This window comes from Schistocerca nitens, chromosome 3 (assembly GCF_023898315.1).
Source record: "Schistocerca nitens isolate TAMUIC-IGC-003100 chromosome 3, iqSchNite1.1, whole genome shotgun sequence".
Lineage (NCBI taxonomy): Eukaryota > Metazoa > Arthropoda > Insecta > Orthoptera > Acrididae > Schistocerca > Schistocerca nitens.
In genome coordinates, this window is record NC_064616.1 from 579,474,698 (window position 1) to 579,498,670 (window position 23,973).

A 23,973-nucleotide genomic window follows, 5' to 3' on the forward strand; every position below is an offset into this window, starting at 1 on the left:
TATTCGAGGTACTTCTCATCTCAAGCAAAGGAACTTTTTCTCCCGTCAGTAAAATATCCTTAAAACACTACAGAGCCTCCACCCCTTGCACATAGTCCTCCCTAAAGGCTTTCTGACGTTCGTGAGGAATGCCACGCCATATATCATTCCTGTCAAGACAAAAGGGTGATTCATCTGACCAGGGAACTCATTTCCGTCCGCGGTGGCCCATCTCTGATGCATTTTTCCACTGGAACTGTGGAACTTTGCAGGTGGGATTGAGAAAATGTCTTTTTTGTGTGTATCTTTTCGAAATACAAATGCCATGCAAAACTGCACATATTTTTCGTTCAGAGCCTGTTTAGGAAGGACTTAACATTGAAATCTTGCAGCAGTTTCTGCCTCCTGTCTGAGCTGAGTCACGTCGTGGTCATTGTTCCTCACGATCGTCTTCCGGCCGCAACCCTGATGTCGCAACAGTCCTCGTAGACTGAGTTGCCTGCCACTGCCAGTAAACTCGTAGGATAGTACCCGGCGATATCCTGCAAAATACACTCTAAGGTTTAAAAAAAAAAAAAAAAAAAAAAAAAAAAAAAAAAAAAAAAAAACTCTCCATGAAGAAACTATCCGAATGGGACGGAAATCGGTAGATGTGACGTACATGTGCAGACAAACAAACGATTACAGCCGCAGAAAAATTGGAGGATTTATTCAAGATAGGAACTTCACTAATTGAGCGAGTCAATAAGGCGTTGGTCCATCTTTGGCTCTTGTGCAAGCAGTTATTCGGCTTGGCATTGATTGATACAGTTGTTGGATGTTCTCCTGAGGAGATATCGTTGTTGTCGGGCCATATAGCCGGCGACAGTGAAGTTGGTATCCCACCGCCGCCCAGGACGTCTCAGACACGTCTTCGACCTGAAACCTCACTGACTGGAGTTGAATAATCTTCAGTGATCAGTCCCGCTTCGATTTGAGCCCCGATGACCAGCGAAGACGTCCCTGAAGACCCCACAGACAACGGTGGGATACCAACCTGACTGTCGCCCGCTATACGGCCAGACAACCAGGATTGATGGTCGGAGCTGCCATTTCATTTCATAGCAAGACTCCTTCGTTTGTCATCTGCGACACCCTTACACCTGGCCGTGCGGTTCTAGGCGCTACAGTCTGGAACCGAACGACCGCTACGGTAGCAGGTTCGAATCCTGCCTCGGGCATGGATGTGTGTGATGTCCTTAGGTTAGTTAGATTTAATTAGTTGTAAGTTCTAGGCGACTGATGACCTCAGAAGTTAAGTCGCATAGTGCTCAGAGCCATTTGAACCATTTTGAACTCTTACACCACAGCGATTAGTCGACGATATTCTACGCCCCGTTTTGTTGCCCTTCCTGGGCTTACATTCCAGCAAGATAATGCCCGCCTGCATACGGCTAGAGTTTCTCTACTACTTGTCTTCGTGCTTGCCAAACCTTACCATTGATCAGCAAGGTCGCCGGATCTCTCCACATTTGGGACGTTTGGAGCACGATGGGCAGGGGCCCTCCAACCAGCTCGGTATTTTGACGATCTAACGCGCCAATTAGACAGAATTTGCCGCGATATCCTTCAGGAGGACATCCAACAACTCTATCAATTGGAAGCCGAATAACTACCTGAATAAGGGCCAGAGGTCGACCAATGAGTTACTGATTTGTTCAATTTGTGAAACTCTTTGTCGCCGGCCGCGGTGGCCGAGCGGTTCTAGGCGCTTCAGTCCGAAACCGCGCGACTGCTACGGTCGCAGGTTCGAATCCTGCCTCGGACATGGATGTGTGTGATGTCTTTGTCTTGTGATGTCTTTGTCTTGTGATGTCTTTGTCTTGAATAAATCACTCAATTTTTCTAACATTTCAATCATTTGTTTGTCTGTACATGCACAATACATTTACCGATTTCGTCTCATTCGGATTATTCCTTCGTGGTGTGTCGTTGTCTTTTGTCTTACTTGTTAGAGCGTGCGTCACTTCCCGGCCAGGGTGGCCAGTTCTTCGTGTGATTCCTCGACCTGATGCAAGCGCTTCCAATTGGCACTATTTCGGTGACTTGTGTGTCAGTTGTCTTAACTGTAGTTGGATGGTGTAGGTGGCAATTACGTGTGGATGTAGAGTGTAGTGTCGTGTTTGTGATATTTATGATAATGAGGATATTTATGAGGATGGTGGTGATGATTATGATGATAGATGCGAGGCGGTGAAACCGAGTGCCAACCTATAACCTATTGTTGTTGAATAGCAACAAGGTGACCGCTGATCTTCACGGTCCCGTCTCACGGTCGAACCATCATTGACACTTCCACATCCTCTCAAAAATGGTTCAAATGTGTCTGAGCACTATGGGACTTAACATCTGAGGTCATCAGTCCCCTAGACTTAGAACTACTTAAACCTACCTAACCTAAGGACATCACACACATCCATGCCCGAGGCAGGATTCGAATCTGCCACCGTAGCAGCTAAGCGGTTCCGAACTGAAGCGCCTAGAACCGCTCGGCCACAGTAGACGGTGCTATATCCTTTCATTCCCTAGACATTGTGGAGAGATTTGGAATTGGACCCAAGACGCTGGCGGAAAGATTGGTAATCAGGAATATTACACACGAACAGTTTATTTTATCTTTTGGATTTGAAGCGGTTATCTGCTAGTCCAGAGCTTCCGAAGAAGAATGCGTTAGCGACCTCAGCCACGCTTGTGGGTAGGGTTGAACGGTGGTGCAGGCGAAGGCAATCATGACGGAAAAAAATCGCAACACTAAGCAGGAGTTGTGCGACGTAAACGAAAGTTGGCAGGCGTGTTTCTACATCTGAAAGATGATGTCTATTCAAATTTCGCTCCAATCGCTGGTAGCGCCACTATGAGGACGCAAGTCAGGTTTGCTTTAAGTACGCACTGCAACGGTCATGAGCGTTAGTTACCTTTGAGATCGGACGAGGTCAGATGATTTTAGTCAAGAATGCCGTTAAGGCGACAAAGATGCCATTATCGACACATCACTGATTTTGAACGAGGTCGTGAAATAGGACTACGAGAAGCTGGATGTTCCTTCTGCGATATTGCAGAAAGACTTGGCGGGAATGTAGACAGGGTACATGATTGCTGGCAGTGATGGTCACGAGAATGTACTGTCGAAAGAAGACTGACCTCCGGACAGCCACATGGCAGTACCGAGAGGGTCGACCACTGTGTTCGATGTATGGCTAAGACGCATCGCGCTGCATCTGAAGTAGCAATTGGAGCAGCGGTGGCCACCACCGTGACATAACGAACTGTTACAAGCTTCAAGCCAGAGGCGCTGTGGTGTTCAATAACCCCAAACCACCGTCATTTGCGACTTCAGTGGTCTCAAGCGAGAGCTCATTGCAGGACAGGGTGGAGTTCTGTTGCGTTTTCTGATGGTCTGGTTCTGCCTCGACACCAGGGATGGCCGTATGTTGGTTAGAAGAAGGCCAGTTGAGGGCCTGCAACAAACCTGTCTGCGTGCTAGACGCACTGGACCTACACCTGAAGTTACAGCCTGCGGTGTGATTTCGTATGACACCAGAAGCACTGTCGTGGTTATCCCACTCACCCAGACTGCAAATTCATACGTCAGTCTGGTGATTCGACCTGCTGTGCTGCCATTCATGAACAGGATACTAGGGGGCGTTTTCCAACAGGGTAACGCTCACCGATATACCACTGTTTTAATCCATACTGCTCTACCACAGTGTCGACACGTTGCCTTGGCCGGCTCGATCAACTGATCTGTCTCCAATCGTGCACATACGAGGTGCATTCAAGTTCTAAGGCCTCCGATTTTTTTTCTAATTAACTACTCACCCGAAATCGATGAAACTGGCGTTCCTTCTCGACGTAATCGCCCTGCATACGTACACATTTTTCACAACGCTGACGCCATGATTCCATGGCAGCGGCGAAGGCTTCTTTAGGAGTCTGTTTTGACCCCTGGAAAATCGCAGAGGCAATAGCAGCACGGCTGGTGAATGTGCAGCCACGGAGAGTGTCTTTCATTGTTGGAAAAAGCCAAAAGTCTATAGGAGCCAGGTCAGGTGAGTAGGAAGCATGAGGAATCACTTCAAACTTGTTATCACGAAGAAACTGTTGCGTAACGTTAGTTCGACGTGCGGGTGCGTTGTCTTGGTGAAACAGCACACGCGCAGCCCTTCCCAGACGTTTTTGTTGCAGTGCAGGAAGGAATTTGTTCTTCAAAACATTTTCGTAGGATGCACCTGTTACCGTAGTGCCCTTTGGAACGCAATGGGTAAGGATTACGCCCTCGCTGTCCCAGAACATGGACACCATCATTTTTTCAGCACTGGCGGTTACCCGAAATTTTTTTGGTGGTGGTGAATCTGTGTGCTTCCATTGAGCTGACTGACGCTTTGTTTCTGGATTGAAAAATGGCATCCACGTCTCATCCATTGTCACAACCGACGGAAAGAAAGTCCCATTCATGCTGTCGTTGCGCGTCAACATTACTTGCCAACATGCCACACGGGCAGCCATGTGGTCGTCCGTCAGCATTGGTGGCACCCACCTGGATGACACTTTTCGCATTTTCAGGTCGTCATGCAGGATTGTGTGCACAGAACCCACAGAAATGTCAACTCTGGAGGCGATCTGTTCAACAGTCATTCGGCGATCCCCCAAAACAATTCTCTCCACTCTCTCGATCATGTCATCAGACCGGCTTGTGCGAGTCCGAGGTTGTTTCGGTTTGTTGTCACACGATGTTCTGCCTTCATTAAAGCCGGCCGCTGGTGGCCGAGCGGTTCTGGCGCTACAGTCTGGAACCGCGCGACCGCTACGGTCGCAGGTTCGAATCCTGCCTCGGGCATGGATGTGTGTGTTGTCCTTAGGTTAGTTAGGTTTAAGTAGTTCTAAGTTCTAGGGGACTTATGACCTCAGCAGTTGAGTCCCATAGTGCTCAGAGCCATTTGAACCATTTTGCCTTCATTAAACTGTCGCACCCACGAACGCACTTTCGACACATCCATAACTCCATCACCACATGTCTCCTTCAACTGTCGATGAATTTCAATTGGTTTCACACCACGCAAATTCAGAAAACGAATGATTGCACGCTGTTCAAGTAAGGAAAACGTCGCCATTTTAAGTATTTAAAACAGTTCTCATTCTCGCCGCTGGCGATAAAATTCCATCTGCCGTACGGTGCTGCCATCTCTGGAACGTATTGACAATGAACGTGGCCTCATTTTAAAACAATGCGCATGTTTCTATCTCTTTCCAGTCCGGAGAAAAAAAATCGGAGGCCCTAGAACTTGAATGCACCTCGTATGAGGCATCATTGGACGACAACTCCAGCGTCATCCACTAACAGCATTAACCTTCCCTGTATTGACGGATCAAGTGCAATAGGCATGGAACTCCATGCCACAAACTGACATCCTGTACCTGTACAACACAATGCATGCACGTTTGCAGGCTTGCATTCACCGTTCTGGCGGTTACACTTGTTATTAATGTACCAGCGTTTCACATTTTCAATGGCGTATGTCCTGCTTACATTAACCTGTGACCTTGCAGTGTTAATCAGTTGACAGCCAAATGTGATTACTTTAGTGCGGATGCACACCAGGTATCGTTTGCTCTCGCAGAAATAGAGGTTGCCCTGCGAGCGTTAAGGGACGCCCCGTTGGCGTACGACGAATTGGGAATGTGGGTCGGCCGGAAAACGTGTTCGGTTGGCGGAGGCGGTTAAGGCAACAGTTCTGGAGCAGCCGGTTCGGAGTCCCGGTCTGCACAAATTTTTAACACGCATCATTGATTAAATTCAGTGCCCCAATGCGGTCGCCGTCGGAAAAATTTTGCCAGATATTGCAAAGACAATCACCATGCTTAGCCACTCCCGCAGAAACGCCTTACGGGGACCAGTGCTTACGGCGAACGTGGCAAGCTCTGCGTCGCAACTACTTCGTACACATTCGGAACACTAGTCCACATTCCCCAAAGTTCCCTGCACACCCTTGTTGCGCACTGATGGCTTCTTAAGTTACTGTCAACGATGACATGCCACGTGACAAAAATTCTTACGCAGTCAGCTTAATTACCCTTATTAACAAATTTAATTACAAGTGTCATTTACACTGGCCAGTCAGAACTTTAGCACTGTTCCTCTCCCATAAAAATGAACAAGTTTCAGTTTGATGGAATCTACGCGAAGCGGCAAGAAATGTGTATAAAGAGTGCCACGGGCACACAGAAACAGATCGGTCCACTACACGTGTAGCAAGTGAGAAAAGAAACTAATGGAAGGGGTTTTGCGAAAGGGTATATTACGATAGTTCGTCGGATGTTGACATGCGGTCCTCACTGTCTGTCGAAAATGGGCGAATAACGGCGAAATAGTGCAATAGCATAACGTTCGACGTCAATGACTTAATCAAAGAGCGTGGACATAGGAAACTTTCCTGCTCTGCTCTTTGATTTTGGGTATTGTCTACCTTGAGGTAAAAATGAAAAATAGGAGAGGATTACTACATTTCGTCAACATTAAACGTAGTACATAAATAGTTTAGTAGATGGTTTACAGCATAAAGAGTTAAAAAAAATCAAAGCGAGAAGTAAACAATAAGCTCAGAAGAAATACAGTTAGTATGCTTCATAATAAGTGAAATCTTAGTACTTTACATATTATCTTACTCATCGATTTTACCATGTAAGACATTGTGATCCTGCATTCACCTCCTTGCTTTTGCTTCTGCATGTTATTTCTATCTGAAAGCCGTTCGTCCTTTTCGTTGAGTGTATGTATAGTTATACCATATTTATAGAAGTTGACGTTATCTCTGCTATGTACAACGATGACAAGCATGAACCATATTTTTGACTGTTTGTAGGTCTTTTAAATGTATTTATCCCCTTCGCGGGGGAAAACGACTTCCTTGTAAAGCTGCTAATCATGATTTAGTTAGAGTTAGAAGAGCTACGTTACATACTTCATAACCTTAACTCAATGCTCCGTAAGTGATTGGCAGAATATGAAAATAATATCAAACAACAAAACACATTCCTGGTGTTCTGCAATAGTTGAAAGACATCAGGGTAGTGTTTTCTTTTATGTAGGGGAGTTTGCCAACTTCTTTCTTTCTTTCGCTACTGCCTTTATCCCGCATTGTGCGCAGGGTCGGCAGGGATAAGTACGGATTTGGCACGATTAATTTTAAGGGGTGGCCGGATGCCCTTCCTGCCGCCACCCCATACCACCCAGGACGAAATTAATGTACCCCAGCTGTCTGCATCTAGTGGGAATTTGTGTCAAATGTCTGCAAGTGGTTTAACTGAGGCGGGACGTGGGGACCAGCCCGGTATTCACCTAGTAGGATGTGGAAAACCGCCTAAAAACTACATCCAGGCTGGCCGGCACACCGGCAGTCGTCGTTAATGCGTCGGACGGATTAGATCCGGAGGCGGTGCACCTACCCGAGTCCAGGAAGCAGCGCGTTAGCGCTCTCGGCTATCCTGGCGGGTCAAGGGGGAGTTTGTCAACGAATTCGGAAGTTCACTGAGGCTTTTTGCGGATGATGTTGTGGTATATCGAGAGGTTGTAACAATGGAAAATTGTACTGAAATGCAAGAGGATCTGCAGCGAATTGACGCATGGTGCAGGGAATGGCAACTGAATCTCAATGTAGACAAGTGTAATGTGCTGCGAATACATAGAAAGAAAGATCCCTTATCATTTAGCTACAATATAGCAGGTCAGCAAATGGAAACAGTTAATGCCATAAATTATCAGGGAGTACGCATTAGGAGTGATTTAAAATGGAATGATCATATAAAGTTGATCGTCGGTAAAGCAGATGCCAGACTGAGATTCATTGGAAGAATCCTAAGGAAATGCAATCCGAAAACAAAGGAAGTAGGTTACAGTACGCTTGTTCGCCCGCTGCTTGAATACTGCTCAGCAGTGTGGGATCCGTGCCAGATAGGGTTGATAGAAGAGATAGAGAAGATCCAACGGAGAGCAGCGCGCTTCGTTACAGGATTATTTAGTAATCGCGAAAGCGTTAGGACTTGATAGATAAACTCCAGTGGAAGACTGCAGGAGAGACGCTCAGTAGCTCGGTACGGGCTTTTGTTGAAGTTTCTAGAACATACCTTCACCGAAGTGTCAAGCAGTATATTGCTCCCTCCTACGTATATCTCGCGAAGAGACCATGAGGATACAATCAGAGAGATTAGAGCCCACACAGAGGCATACCGACAATCCTTCTTTCCACGAGCAATACGAGAACCGATAGAGTTACTCAAGGTACCCTCCGCCACGCACCGTCAGGTGGCTTGCGGAGTATGGATGTAGATGTAGATGTAGATTCGTGAAATAAGTACAAAACAGTGAGTTCATACCTCAATCGCACAACATCAAATGTATCTTTGTGCGTTTCTGTCAACTTTTCAAATGTAGGGACGCGAAGCGTGACTAAATACAAGTGGCGTTCAAGAGGACACGAGCCGGAGGCATAATTACAGAAACCACTACCTGTATGTTAGAAGTTTTGACCCTGGCTGTTGAAGGACTTGTTCCACTGCGACACAAGGCGGTGAATGGCTGTCTCATAAAATTCCCGGGGCTGCGATGTTAACCGCACGTACAGCTGGACGTCGTCGTCTGAGGTGAATCGTTTGCCCCTCAGAACCTTTTTTAAGGGGACCAAAAATAGTGTAATCACAGGGGGAGAAGTCCGGCCTGTATGGAGGGTGGCCGAGAACATCCCGTTTGAATTTATGCAGAAGTGCCGCGAATGTGTTGGCCGTATGAGGCTTTGCATTATCGTGGAGCAGAATGACCCCACGGGTGAGATTGCCTGGTCGTTTTGATTTGATCGCTTGGCGAAGGATGGTCAATGTTTGCGAGTAACGCTGGGCATTCACTGTTGTCCTGTGCTGCAGGAAGTGAATCAGAAGGGGGCCATCTCGGTCAAAGAAGAACGTAAGCATAACGTTTCCTGCGCGTGTGTGGACGGCGACGTCCAGCTGTACGTGCGGTACTCGTTAACAGTGCAGTCCCGGGAACTTTATGAGACAGCCATTCACCGCCTTGTCACAGTGGGGCAAGTGCCTCAACAGCCAGTGTCAATACTTCTAACATACAGGTAGTGGTTTCTGTAATTATGCCTCCGGCTCGTTTCTTTTTGAATGCCCCTTATATATCGTACTTTCAGGAATTTAATTTAGGCGTAAACTACAAATGATCTGAACAGCCAACTCTAGCCTATATTTGTGTAATTACGTTGTCGAATTTCCTGTTTTTAAATGTAAGATCTTATTTAAAGTGCAGGTTCATTGTTTCTACATTTTCGTTCACGGGGAGAAATTTCAGAAGCATGAAATGCTTGACTCATTGTTGAAGTTAAGCTATACTGTTCCCACAAAGTTTAATACTGCACTCTTCGTTTCCTGACCTGCCTGTCTATACAAGAAAATAAAAAATCTGCAATTAGAGAAAACTGCATAGCGCATCTGAATAACTCAAAAACTTATTGTTAGTTGGTAAACAGTTTTAACGGAAGCAAACAACAAAGTAAGGTCTTGTAGCAACGAGACGGCCCAGTGCGAAGACCACTGTCTTTTCGTTAATCAGAACGCTCCTACGCGCGTGATCCCCGCAAACGCAGTGTGCAAAGTTTGGCGAATGACACCGATCTGCTAACCGCTGACTGCACGCGGCGCCTCACACACACACACACACACACACACATACATACATACGCGCTGCTCACGGAGATCTCTACGTCTTAACCTTTCGGTACAGGTGCCATATACACTCCAAAGGAGCGTTCACGGCAATGCGACGATATTACTGTTGAAGAAAGCGAGAATCTGAACAAATAGGATGAAAAGAAAGGCGAAAGGGAATATATGTGGCATTTATTTTTAATAATTCTTGAGGGTAAGCGATGCTTACTTGCCACACTTACAATGGACACCGGTGCCACACCGTGACGTAAAATGGGCAGCAAACTGTTTCGCAACGGAGACTGTAGTATAATACTGGCGAAGCCAAGAATATTTCGGAGCACACCATTCATCACATATTGTAGTGAATATAATTTCACAGCACATAAACCGTACATGAAAGTACGTCGGGTTTAACTGCAGTACGGAAATTTTGTGAATGGACCATAGAACAATGGAAACCAGTTCCGTGGTCGGACCGACCACAATTCCTATACAGTGATATCAATGTTCTTAACATGATACGCCAGCTTCCAAAAGAACGCCTACGCAAAAAAAGCTCTGCAATAAATACGCAGTCCAGCTACTTTCTATCGGAAATTTTGCACCTGGGTCTCCCTGCGGTGTTTGAAGCATACACTTTCAAAGCTGCGAACTATGGCAATAATTCTGCAGTCTACTTGCATCCTATTGTTGCTGACATCCGCTTCCTACGAAACACTGAATTTTTCAACCGGACAACTGTTAATGCTACAAGACTAAAATTGTGCCGTTGCGGTCTGAGGTGCAAGGCAACGAATTCCAGGGATTTCCGACCCTTAAACTAGCCAGATATCGACACTGTTCTATAAAATACATTTTGGATGGCTTCTAATGACAGTTCAGGAATTGGCATAATTGGTGGCGGACATCTGGTGCCATATGATTACTTTGCAGATATATTTAGATATAAGAACACTGTACACAATGTTGAACTCCTTGTGAATCTGGACTTGTATGTAACTGTATGCTTGCGTGTAAGAATTAATCATTGTTTATGTTCTATTGTTAACTTTAATTGTGTTTTGTTGTTGTATTAAGTTGGCTGGTCTAACATCATTGTAAAATATGTGGACGAATAACTAACTGACAACTATTTTAGAAATAAAAGAGTGAATCATTGTACTCAGTCTACGCAGGCCATTCGTTAATTAAGGTCTGTTCGGTCGCGAAATGGAAACCACAGTGAAAATACTCTGGAGCTTAGATGTTTTTGGCAGTGTCTCTAGCATGCCCGTCGATCGCGTCACATCGCTCTTTTCAGTTCCACGTAAAGATGTTTAGAAAATAGTATGAGTGCTACTGAGAGATTTCACCTGATTACATGCAGCCCACAGAACGCAACTGTAATATGCTTCCTTCATCATGACAATTCTCGGCCGCGTACTGCGGCGGCAATTTGACGCTCCCGCAGCGTTTTCTATGGGAAGTGTCTGGTCACCCACCATACAGCCCGGACTTGGTTCTCTCTGATATTTATCTCTGCTCATATGAGCCACTGGCTAAGAAGACAACATTTTGGCACAGACAACCAGTCACAAACCATCGTAGAGAACTGGCGGAAAGCACTGGCGGCTGCCTTCTCTGATGAGGGTACTGGAAAGATGGCACAACGCTAAAACAAATGCCTAAGCTGGAGCAGTGTCTAGGTAAAGAAGTAGGTGGAAGGTGTAGCTAACTCTTGCAAATAATACATTTTTTTAATTTTCTCTGTGGTTTACATTTCGAGATCGATGACACCTTAATAAACAAATAGCCCCCGTATTTTGTCGTCTGCAAAGAGGTTTGTTTTAAAATTGCTGAATGTGTTCCTTTTTTGCAGCTTTTCTTCATCCTGAGGAAGAAGAACAAACAAGTGTCTAACCTGCACGTGATCCACCACGGGTGTATGCCGATGAGTGTCTGGATGGGTCTTAAGTTTGCACCGGGTAAGACATTACAGATTGCTCTTTGTTCTACACAGGATGTTTCAAAGTCTTTGCGCCAAACATCTACAGATCACGTCATGAGGAACTATTCTTCTTAGAGACTAAGCGATCGCTGATGATTCCCGGTAACGCTAGGTGTCGTTTAAGACTGTGTATACCCTTCAGAAGTGGCAGGATGTAGTTACTCCGTGGCGTGCATATGCAGTGTATGTTACGTATCATCCAGTCATCTCCTCCGCTTAAAAGGCGGTAGGATGGACAAAATTAAAGTTTCTAATTCGCTTCTAAAATGTCTTTCTCCGCTTAGAAAATTTTTCGTGTTGAAAATCATTCTATCAATTCACTGGGGTAGGTATTATATTGCACCCCTGCTATTTCGGTGGAATCTCGTCTTCCCAGGGCTGGCCAATAGTGAAGGACGCGAGCCGTCGAAGAGAAGGGTGAATCGACATTTTGTCTGTAGCAAAAGTTGTTCCCCATGATGTGATTAACCCTAATCGTTTGTAGCAAAGGCTTTAAAACACCCTTTATGAATGGTGACACTGATCATAACAGTTTACAGATGCTTTGAGAAGATATTCCAGTCGCAAGTTACAGGGAATTTATAATATCACCTAGAAAAAGTTTGACCCTGAATTGGATGTTATAGCAACCTATCACTCATACAAATAAGTGAAAGTGGCATTTCTTTAAGATTCACAACTTAGCGGAAAATGTTGCTGTGCATGTAATAATTAGATCAGCAACACCTGTTATTCCTATTCGTATCAAACTCTAGCGCCCAACAGCAGCTGCATTTAAGCTTTGAAAGATAATTCGGTACGCGATAGTTTTATTTACTTTCGCATCAATACACAGGTGTCCCAAAAATGTTGCTACAAACTTCGAAGAGTTGTAGAGGGCGTCTTGAGAACAAATCGAGGATGCGAACCCGTGTCCAAGAACGCCATCCAACGTCGCTACAGAGTTACAGGCGCCGGCGCCTGCCACTAGGAAACCCCTTCGGCAGCAAACGTGAGTTTGTACGCTGACGGACCGTAGGCGGAACGTCTCTCATTTGTTATTCGGTGATAGCGAGTGATTGCCACGATTGACAGTGGAGATGATGGAGCTAACAGCTGCGTAGACAGCACTTATCTCCTATAAATACGACTAACTGTTGCCTAGGTGGGTGACGGTTTCAGACGCGGTTTTTCATCTGTAGCTTTTTTTTTTCTTGTATACCGAAAAACAATGGAGGGTTCCAGGAGAAATCGTCTGCTGGTCTTTCTCATTTTGGGACAACTTTCTAATGACGTGACTCAAATATTTATAGTAGAGTTGGCCGTGAAACGTCTCAGAAAGCTACCGATATTATTTATCGCATCATTTATGCGTGCTGAGAATAGCAAAGGGCCTCTCACGATTTCCCTGGGTGCGTACGATGCTACTTCTACTTCTGATGATTTCTCCGCATTGAGAATTACGTATTAAGTTCTGTTTACCAAGCTATTTTCAGTTAATCACTGACTTAGCCTGGTAATCCGTAAATAGTACCAGAGTCTGGAATTGCAAGTTTCACCCTCCACTACAATCCGCCACTAAACAGTGGGGTTGGCGGGTGAACCTTTGATAATGACAGCAACTCGTGCTGGCGAAACATCGGAAAAACAACTAAACAAATGTCAGCCGAAGATCCCAAACACGAGCCAACACACAACACGTTAACAACGATATTGCAGTGTATATACAGGGTGTTACAAAAAGGTACGGCCAAACTTTCAGGAAACATTCCTCACCCACAAATAAAGAAAAGATGTTATGTGTACATGTGTCCGGAAACGCTTAATTTCCATGTTAGAGCTCATTTTAGTTTCGTCAGTATGTACTGCACTTCCTCGATTCCATGGCCTCCACGCTCTCCTGACCTCAACCCTCTTGACTTTCATTTATGGGGGCATTTGAAAGCTCTTGTCTACGCAACCCCGGTACCAAATGTAGAGACTCTTCGTGCTCGTATTGTGGACGGCTGTGATACAATACGCCATTCTCCAGGGCTGCATCAGCGCATCAGGGATTCCATGCGACGGATGGTGGATGCTTGTATCCTCGCTAACGGAGGACATTTTGAACATTTCCTGTAACAAAGTGTTTGAAGTCACGCTGGTACGTTCTGTTGCTGTGTGTTTCCATTCCATTTGAAGAGAAGTAATAAAATGAGCTCTAACATGGAAAGTAAGCGTTTCAGGACACATGTCCACATAACATATTTTCTTTCTTTGTGTGTGAGGAATGTTTCCTGAAAGTTTGGCCGTACCTTTTTGTAACATCCTGTATATGCGAGGGAACAGGAACTACGGCGACTACAGCTCTTATGAAATACATTAGATGTATTCGTAGTTGCGAATGTGGACCACCTTCAGCTGTTCAATGTCGTCATCCCATTATACAGCTGAAGATTGTATTTCATGTACACGTCAGCAACATTAAGTTTTTGGTGCTATCTGACTAAAATCGCCGCGCTGCTCTCAGGCCGCTCTGGAGACTCTGACAAATGAGAAGGTCATTTTTTCATCTACGGTACTACAGGTACACGGAATATTCGGACCAGTTTGACACACACAGTTTTTTTCTTTTTTCTTTTTGAGTAAACCTTGATTGAAAAGCAACAAATTCTAAGTCACTTTCGCGAAACACATGTATGAAAATAAGCGGCTTTCCGAAGGTAATGCAATAAATCTGGCAAAATCTCAGGAGTAAAGGAAGAAAACACTTCTACATTAATTAGCATCGCATATTCACTATAATTATTCCTAAATTAATATAAATTAGCCAGAGGAAAAAATACTAAGCGTCTTGTAAATAACATATATCAGTTTTTAATTTTTTCTTGTATACTTCCTTATGATTACGTTTTAGTTGTGCAGTGTTTCCTTCTACGTTTCTTCTTGATTAAGGACGTAAAATAAGTTTGAGTTTCATTTTTTGTTTATTGTTGTTGAATGTTCCAAAAAATAACAGAAATGGAGGATACCGTGAAAAGAAATGCGCCACTTTGCAGATCGTTCTTCGAACAGTGGAACTGTTCCTTTAAGAAAGGAGCTTGACGCTACGAGATAGCACAAAATAACCGCAATTGTCTGTAATGGTTTCCCTTAGAACAGGAGTATATTTTTTTTACCATTCTGTAGCAATCAATGTTCATTGCCGATTAGGATAGTCGAGGAGGTTCGAAGCACTGTCGTCTGCTGAAATTACGTTTGGGTCAGCGCGACAGTCTTCTTTTCGGCAACTCAGAGCATCCGTTTGGTTATTGAACGTTCAAACAACTGATTATCTTAGGAAATTATGCTCACAAAGAGAAACTTATCCCGTGTGCATCTCTTGAAAGATTTTGACTACTTCCAGGAGATCGCCACCTAGAAGTCTGAAAATACGAGATCGTCTGCTGTACAGAATAGTAAACGACAGCGAACACGAAATTTTCAATTGTTGAAATTTTTGTATCACGTTTCAAAGTTGGTTGGTATTGAAGATAATTTGTCTCACTCTTAAATATGGATACAGCCGTCGTTATCAGAACGGGAGGAAGTCTTCTGGTTTGGATATAAGTTCAGCGCCTAAACCAGAGACTGAGACGTGTCTGTGAAACTTCTGAGCTGTAGAATTGTTAGACAAAGAACCAGGTTAAAAAATTTCTATCATATCTCATCTTCAACAAAATAGTTTATTCTCCCTTATTTTTAACACAGACCGTGTTCTTTCCAATTACAGCAAAATGCGTAAAATTCTATGCGAGTTTTTGTTACTTCATAGTCACAAAATATAAAATGAACAGATACTTCGTCAGTGGCGATAACAGAGCCATCCCTGCGAATTCGTCACGATTTCGTACAGTCCATACTGAAAATAATACATTCAGTACCGGTACCTAAATCACGGATGATGTCCGTCAATAGCCTCACCCACGACTCACTCGTTAACCAGATGAAAAGCCCAGGTCCAAAATGTGTGTCTTGGACTGATAAATGCAAGCTACAATGAAAACACTGCACTGCACTGTATATGGCTCCCCTGCGACTGGCCAAGCATATGTCCGCCGCTCACACTTTGCATGTTACATCTCTGGCCTCCATGTCGATGTTAATGAAGATATTTACGAAAAATATACCGTAGTTTCACATTTAGTTGCCATTTGTTTGCTTTGGTTGCCACAGACTTACTTCAACTAAACTAAGAATCGGTATCTATGGCCAAATTTTGTTTAAAGTTTTTTCTGATGTTTCGCCAGCACCAGAATCTGGCACTCCAATGATTCACCTCCCACCGCCATTCGCTGCTAAGCGATAAAAATGACCTTAAAATGACCTTACAGCTGTGTGTTGGCGTAAGGGGGGGGGGGGGGGGGGGGGAATGAAACGTCTTCAGTTTTAGTTTTGTATTTCTGTTTACAAATAGTATTCTTCAGAGCAGAGAACAGGATTCCATTACACAAGAATGACTGTTCATTTAATAGCGAACAAAACTGTTACGGCTTCCGTGGTCACTTGTTGACAAATTGTCTGTTGACTTCTGTCTCGGGTTCTTCATTCGATATTTAGTAGATGATTTATCTGACTTTTCACCAGCACAAGTCGCTGGCGTCGTTAAAGCTTCGCCCTCCATTGCTGGTGGTGGACTGGAGTCGATCTCGAGGCCGTAGATTATACACTCCTGGAAATTGACATAAGAACACCGTGAATTCATTGTCCCAGGAAGGGGAAACTTTATTGACACATTCCTGGGGTCAGATACATCGCATGATCACACTGACAGAACCACAGGCACATAGACACAGGCAACAGAGCATGCACAATGTCGGCACTAGTACAGTGTATATCCACCTTTCGCAGCAATGCAGGCTGCTATTCTCCCATGGAGACGATCGTAGAGATGCTGGATGTAGTCCTGTGGAACGGATTGCCATGCCATTTCCACCTGGCGCCTCAGTTGGACCAGCGTTCGTGCTGGACGTGCAGACCGCGTGAGACGACGCTTCATCCAGTCCCAAACATGCTCAGTGGGGGACAGATCCGGAGATCTTGCTGGCCAGGGTAGTTGACTTACACCTTCTAGAGCACGTTGGGTGGCACGGGATACATGCGGACGTGCATTGTCCTGTTGGAACAGCAAGTTCCCTTGCCGGTCTAGGAATGGTAGAACGATGGGTTCGATGACGGTTTGGATGTACCGTGCACTATTCAGTGTCCCCTCGACGATCACCAGTGGTGTACGGCCAGTGTAGGAGATCGCTCCCCACACCATGATGCCGGGTGTTGGCCCTGTGTGCCTCGGTCGTATGCAGTCCTGATTGTGGCGCTCACCTGCACGGCGCCAAACACGCATACGACCATCATTGGCACCAAGGCAGAAGCGATTCTCATCGCTGAAGACGACACGTTTCCAGTCGTCCCTCCATTCACGCCTGTCGCGACACCACTGGAGGCGGGCTGCACGATGTTGGGGCGTGAGCGGAAGACGGCCTAACGGTGTGCGGGACCGTAGCCCAGCTTCATGAAGACGGTTGCGAATGGTCCTCGCCGATACCCCAGGAGCAACAGTGTCCCTAATTTGCTGGGAAGTGGCGGTGCGGTCCCCTACGGCACTGCGTAGGATCCTACGGTCTTGGCGTGCATCCGTGCGTCGCTGCGGTCCGGTCCCAGATCGACGGGCACGTGCACCTTCCGCCGACCACTGGCGACAACATCGATGTACTGTGGAGACCTCACGCCCCACCTGTTGAGCAATTCGGCGGTACGTCCACCCGGCCTCCCGCATGCCCACTATACGCCCTCGCTCTAAGTCCGTCAACTGCACATACGGTTCACGTCCACGCTGTCGCGGCATGCTACCAGTGTTAAAGACTGCGATGGAGCTCCGTATGCCACGGAAAACTGGCTGACACTGACGGCGGCGGTGCACAAATGCTGCGCAGCTAGCGCCATTCGACGGCCAACACCGCGGTTCCTGGTGTGTCCGCTGTGCCGTGCGTGTGATCATTGCTTGTACAGCCCTCTCGCAGTGTCCGGAGCAAGTATGGTGGGTCTGACACACCGGTGTCAATGTGTTCTTTTTTCCATTTCCGGGAGTGTATGTACCTGGTGCGCCAAAGTCCAAGGACTTTTCTGTGGCCATTTCCGCTGCGTTTCTCCTGCCTGCAGTGGCCGTTCGCTGCAGCACGGGCATCCAGTATCCAGAAAAAAGAAAGCCTCAAGGTGAACGGTTCCTGGATTCCGAAATACTGCCGCGAACTACCGTTGCAAGGTAACAAGGGGAGAACCGCAGCGGAAATGGCCGCGGAAAAGCCCTTCGACGTTAGCAGGCCAGGTACACATAATGTGCGGCCGCGAACTCGACTCCAGGCCAACACCAACAATGAAGGATGAAGCTTTGACAATGCCAGGCACTCATGCTGGCGGAACGTCAGAAAAAAATATCAAACATACGTCGGCCGAAAAACCCGAAACAGAAGCTAACAGGCAATTTGTCATAAGGACGTTTTTCCAAAGGACTGCTCGATTTTAATGCATGACAAGGTAACTCGTAACTGATAACTTTGATTTTGGCAGTGACGAACACCATATTTGTGTCGACATAGCCACACATTCTGAAAAAAACTAATGTATCTTCCTTGGGAGTTGGTACGGAAATTTTTCTTGTGAAAACCGACATCGTTCAAACCACGAGATGTGTACGTTGATATTCAGTAAGGACGTTGATGATTATGCTGTTGAGTGGCCTAAATCCATCATCATTTTCTTTTTCATTTCATAATGCACTGTATATCATATGCTCTATACAGTCTATGTTCTGCATAAGCAAATCTTGTATTAAAATATGTTAAATTAAAAAACCAAAAAGTAAAGATATAGATTTAAAAAAGTGCGATGATAATCGCGAATGATTTCTTCGACTGTACTCTAAAGACAAAGTAAAAAGAATCATTTAGTTCCACCACAACATTAACAGAGTAACTTCGACACAAGTTTAGGCATACCGTACCTGTTGTATAATGAACAACGTGGAAATTTTGCTTTTCAGTTTAAACGAAACAATATTTAAATACGGTGAGGAACTGTGTGCATGCCATGCCAATTTAATTGGAATGCTAATGCGTTTTATTAAGAAGTGAGATGAAGCAATGCAACGACAAACACGAAACAACAGACTGCTGTAGCAGCCAGGAAATATACTCCAGAAAATGCTGTAATACTGTATCAGCTTGCTAAGTATTTCGGGGAGCGAGGAGTTGCTCAAGAGAAAGTATGGAGGTTTTTACTGATCATTGGTGTTGAGTAAAGGTTAATCTACGTTTGACTGCATTAAAATATCCCAGTCGTGCATTAACATTATTAAATGTAGTCACCTTAATTATGGTGCCGATCAGACAGTAGACTAGAGCATTGAAGGTCTATAAGTCGAAGAGAAAATTTTTCTGTACTCTAGGGTGCGCAAGCTCGTGTGAGGCCTCCCACTGTCGCGGAGAAGGAGAAGTTTGTTTGCATTTTTGTGGCGACGAACACTCTCAAGTCGTTTCTTCAATTTCCTGAATGTAGCCCAATACATTTCAGAGTTGATCGTTGTACCACGAGGGAGGACACAAACTGAATAACCCCTTCAGAGCCCCAGAAGTTCGTCGCCATGGCTTTACTGGTTGAGGGTGCAGTTTTGAACTTTATCTTCGGAGGAGAAGGAGTGTGGTGCCACGTCATGGATTGCCGTTTTGTTTCCAGCTAGAAGCGATGAACTCATGTTTCATCGTCTGTAACGGTGCTCGACAAAAAACTATCACGATAAGCCTCATAACGCGCAATCAGTTCCGTACAGATGGTCCTTCGTTGCTCTTTAGGCGGCGAGCAATCCAGCGGACACGTTTGAGTACCCCAACTGGTGGACGAGTTTCTTAGCTCTACCAACAGTGACGTCCAGTTGAGTAGCGAGGTGTTTGGCTGTGATCCGTCTGTCAACTACAAAGTAAGTGTCCGCGCGTTCCACCACTGAAGGAGTCACAGCTGTGTGCGACCGGCCGGCACGTGAGAGAATGGACAGCTTTGTGTGACCTTGTTGCGATGACGACAGATGCCTCCCCCAATGATATAAAATTGTTTCATTACTTATTGAACGACCCTCGCATTTGTGATATGTACTCGGTTGTGTAGCCTGTGTTCCTGTTAATGTTCATTGCTTATTTCTTGCTTGTTGTGTTTGTATCTCTCTGTGATGTTGTTTTAGACCTAGTGCCATCAACTATCAAGAGGATGAAACTCATATAGGGACTTCCAGTGACACGACCTTGATTTGCTGTCAGGTCACTAAGCGCTGCAAGTTTATCACTCCATCATCTCGGTGGATTAAGTCGTCCATACTTATTTTCGTTTCATAGTAAACGCAAGTTGGTTTCATTACCTTGTGTTCCTGATTACGGCTTCTGGTGTTTATTGCGCTCTTTGAATTGCATTGCAAATATGTTGCTCGTTTCGTGCTTGATTTTTGCTCGCAAGCTAATATTGGGTGGAGTAAAGGGTCCCATATTTGTTTTTGTTTCATGTCAAACAGAAGTTGATTTCGTCACGTAGTGTTCTGTGATCATGTTGATATTGAAGTTCTTCTGGCCTACTGGAGTGGCCGAGCGGCTCTAGGCGCTACAGTCTGGAGCCACGAGACCGCTACGGCCGCAGGTTCGAATCCTGCCTCGGGCATGGGTGTGTGTGATGTCCTTAGGTTAGTTAGGTTTAAGTAGTTCTGAGTTCTAGGGGACTGATGACCTCAGAAGTTAAGTCCCATAGTGCTCAGAGCCATTTGAACCAATTTGAAGTTCTTCTGTCCTTGTTTTCTTACAAATAGATTTGTTTTTGGAGGGGGTCCGACGTGAGCAAAACACAATTTTATCTTTTCTTCTATTTCCCCCACATGTTTCACTGAAGTTACAACATCATCTGTGGGTTTTTATTTTCTTTCTAGTAAACAAGAGAAATGCACTTTATTATCTGTACACATACAAATCTGAGCTTTTCAAAATGGTAGATACATGTCACAAAGTTTCTAAACTCCTGCCCAAAACGCAACAACTGTTCAATTGCCCGCCATCTTGTTTTCATGACAGTGTAAGTCACGTAGTGCATTCACAAACACACACACACACACACACAAAATCTTACACATATAATTAGTTAATGTTAGGCCTAACTACAATATTCAAAGCTGTAAAATGTCGAAGTAAATAATTTTTTCTACATTTATGTTCTGTATGGTTGCAGATGACAAACTGTGAAAGAAAACAAGTGCAATAAAAAACGTAAAAACCAGGAAAACCACAGTATGTTGTAACAAGATGTATACATAAAAAACTTTGTGTTTTCAAATTTGAAAATACTCTCTTAAAAACTCAAATTTATATGTAAAGAGCATATTTCCTGTTTAATAGACAAAATAAAAGACCACTGATGATGCTGTAACTTCAGCGAATCATGTCTGGGAAATAGAAGAAAAGATAAAATTGTGTTTTGCTCAAGTCGTTCTGTGAACATTTGTTCCTGCCTACGAATACGTGTGTGAACTTCTCGATTTAACTGATTTGTAAGTATATTGCTCATATTCTACTATCTTATAGTTTGCATTCATTTTTTCAAAAATGGCTCTGAGCACTATGGGACTTAACATCTTAGGTCATCAGTCCCCTAGAACTTAGAACTAGTTAAACCGAACTAAACTAAGGACATCACACACATCCATGCCCGAAGCAGGATTCGAACCTGCGACCGTAGCAGTCGCGCGGTTCCGGACTGCGCGCCTAGAACCGCGAGACCACCGCGGCCGGCATTCATTTTTTGTACTTTCTTGCATCTGATGGAGAATTCCATGTTAGCGGGTTTTGACAGAACTGATATTCAACTTTATGGCGTCTTGTCACTGAATGAGTATGTATTTATGCTTTGAATTGTGTTGCTTCTTGCCACTGAGTATGCTTTCTAGTATCAGTGATAGTACGTAGTTATTGTGCCGCGTAGTATTGTGCAGCAAAAATATTCTCCATCGAAATGCATATTTGTACACGGGATTGTGCAGTAATTTTTTAGCGTACTTTCACCAACTGAACGCAACTGCATTTAGTAAACTGTAGCTATACAGAATTCACTAGCACATCCAATGATGAAAGAATGAGATTTCCTATTATTCCCCTTTTAAATTTTCGTTGGCGTAGGAGGTTCATTGCAGTACGTTGATGTCTAAAAATGTATTATTTGTAGTATCAGTTAATAAGGTGTGAACAGATTTGGGTAACCACGGTTGCATTTTTAGCAATTGGAAGGAAGAGTGCCTTAATCGCTAACAAGGGGGCCGCGCCTACTCGTCATCACTGATTTCGTCCAAATGTATGGCATATGCAGGGTTCAGCTAGAAGTGAAAGTCACAGAAGTGGGAGCTACAGATGGCCAAGAGTTTTGAAAAAAAAATAGCGTTTTTGGCTCTGCTCAGGCGTGGCATGAGCCATTTATGTTAGTGTCCTCGACACACAATGACTGGTGTAGCGGAAAGAGTACGGAGTGATGGTCAGATGGTCGTGGGGTCGAGTCCCCACGCTGAAATTTCATTGTTATCTTCAGTTTTAACATAACTTACAATACAAATAAACAGAAATAATGCTCATTGTATTATCTTTATAAATATTTTCGAAAAAGTTTCAGAACGAAAGGCAAAAGAAAATTAAGATATGAGCGACAACTTCGTATATAAGATTAGTAACTTATTTCACAGTTGATGATTTACACGTGATAGGGTGATATTCATCGTAAAAACAAGATGGCTGGTTATGTACAATGGAATATATTTTGATGCAGTCTTCTCGGGATGTGATTCCTTTTTCTCTCTCGATGGGCCGATTTTACCTGCACCTGGAACCCACTGTTCGCATGCAGCTGCCGAGGGCTGCTCGAAAGTCAAAATGACTCTAAAGGAATACTATGTCCTGTATGCTTTAACTACAATCCTTTCTTGTAAAATTAGTTGCAAAATCTTCATGGTCGCTGTAACTACAGCCTTTCCTGATTTTCCTTTGCCTTTCATTTTCATGCATTTTTTAAAAAACATTAATTAATGCAAGATACTGAGCATTATTTCAGCGTATCTGTAGTGTAAGTAAAGTAAAAATTGGAAATAAAAAAATAAAATAATATTCCTGCATACGGACTCGACCCCATAACCTTCACATTAGCGTTCTGTACCTTTCCCACTGCACGAACCGTTGCCTGGAATCTACGCTAACAAACGGCTGACGCCTCGCCCGACCTGCCAAAAATGCCATTTTTTCTAAACGCTTTGCCGTCTGGAGATCCCACTTCTGTCACGTTCATTTTTGGCCGAGTCCAGCATATACCATAAAATATGGACCAACTCGGTGATGAGTAGGCGTGGATCCCTTGTAGGACTACGAAGCGTACTTTGTGGCAAGAAGCAACACCATTCACATCAGAAATAGAGACTCATTCTCTGACAAGCTGCAATAAAGTTGAAAACCAATTTTGTCAAAAGCTGCTAATATGGTGTTCTCGAGAAGGTACAAAAACTAATGCGAACTAAAATAAGTAAATACGAACAACACACAAGACCTTTAAATCGAGCAGTTCACACACGGATTCGTAAGCAGGAACAAATTTACAGAGTCGACAGAACACTATGCGACGACACCAGCTTCTGTTCCATATGAAACAAAAACAACGCATTTAAAAAAAAAATGGTTCAAATGGCTCTGAGCACTATGGGACTCAACTGCTGTGGTCATAAGTCCCCTAGAACTTAGAACTACTTAAACCTAACTAACCTAAGGACATCACACACATCCATGCCCGAGGCAGGATTCGAACCTGCGACCGTAGCAGTCGCACGGTTCCGGACTGCGCGCCTAGAACCGCGAGACCACCGCGGCCGGCCGCATTTAAAAAGAGCAATTCACATACGGATTCATAGGCGGAACAAATGTCCACAGAGAATTCTGCGAAGAAACCAGTTACTGTTTTGTATAAAACAACAAACAAATATAGAATCATTTACTCTACCCAATATTACGGATGCAAGCAAAAATCAAGCAGAATACGAGCACACATTCAGAACGCAATTCAAAAGGTGCAATACACACGAGAAGTCGTATTCAGGAACACAATGCGATGAAACCAGCTTCTATTTACTACGAAACGAAAACAAATACGGACATCTTTAATTCGCCCAATAACAAACCGAGATGATGGATTGATAAACTCATTTACTCCACACAATT

General features: G+C 44.4%; 1 protein-coding gene across 3 annotated transcripts in view; it reads left to right on the forward strand.

The window, feature by feature from the left end:
* LOC126248489 (elongation of very long chain fatty acids protein AAEL008004-like) overlaps nt 1-23,973 on the forward strand; it is a 666,835-nt gene that overhangs the window by 611,989 nt on the left and 30,873 nt on the right. For all 3 annotated transcript variants that reach the window (XM_049949514.1, XM_049949516.1, XM_049949515.1), the window contains one exon: nt 11,579-11,684. In XM_049949514.1, coding sequence (XP_049805471.1) covers nt 11,579-11,684 — 106 coding nt within the window. The remainder of the gene's footprint in view (nt 1-11,578; nt 11,685-23,973) is intronic.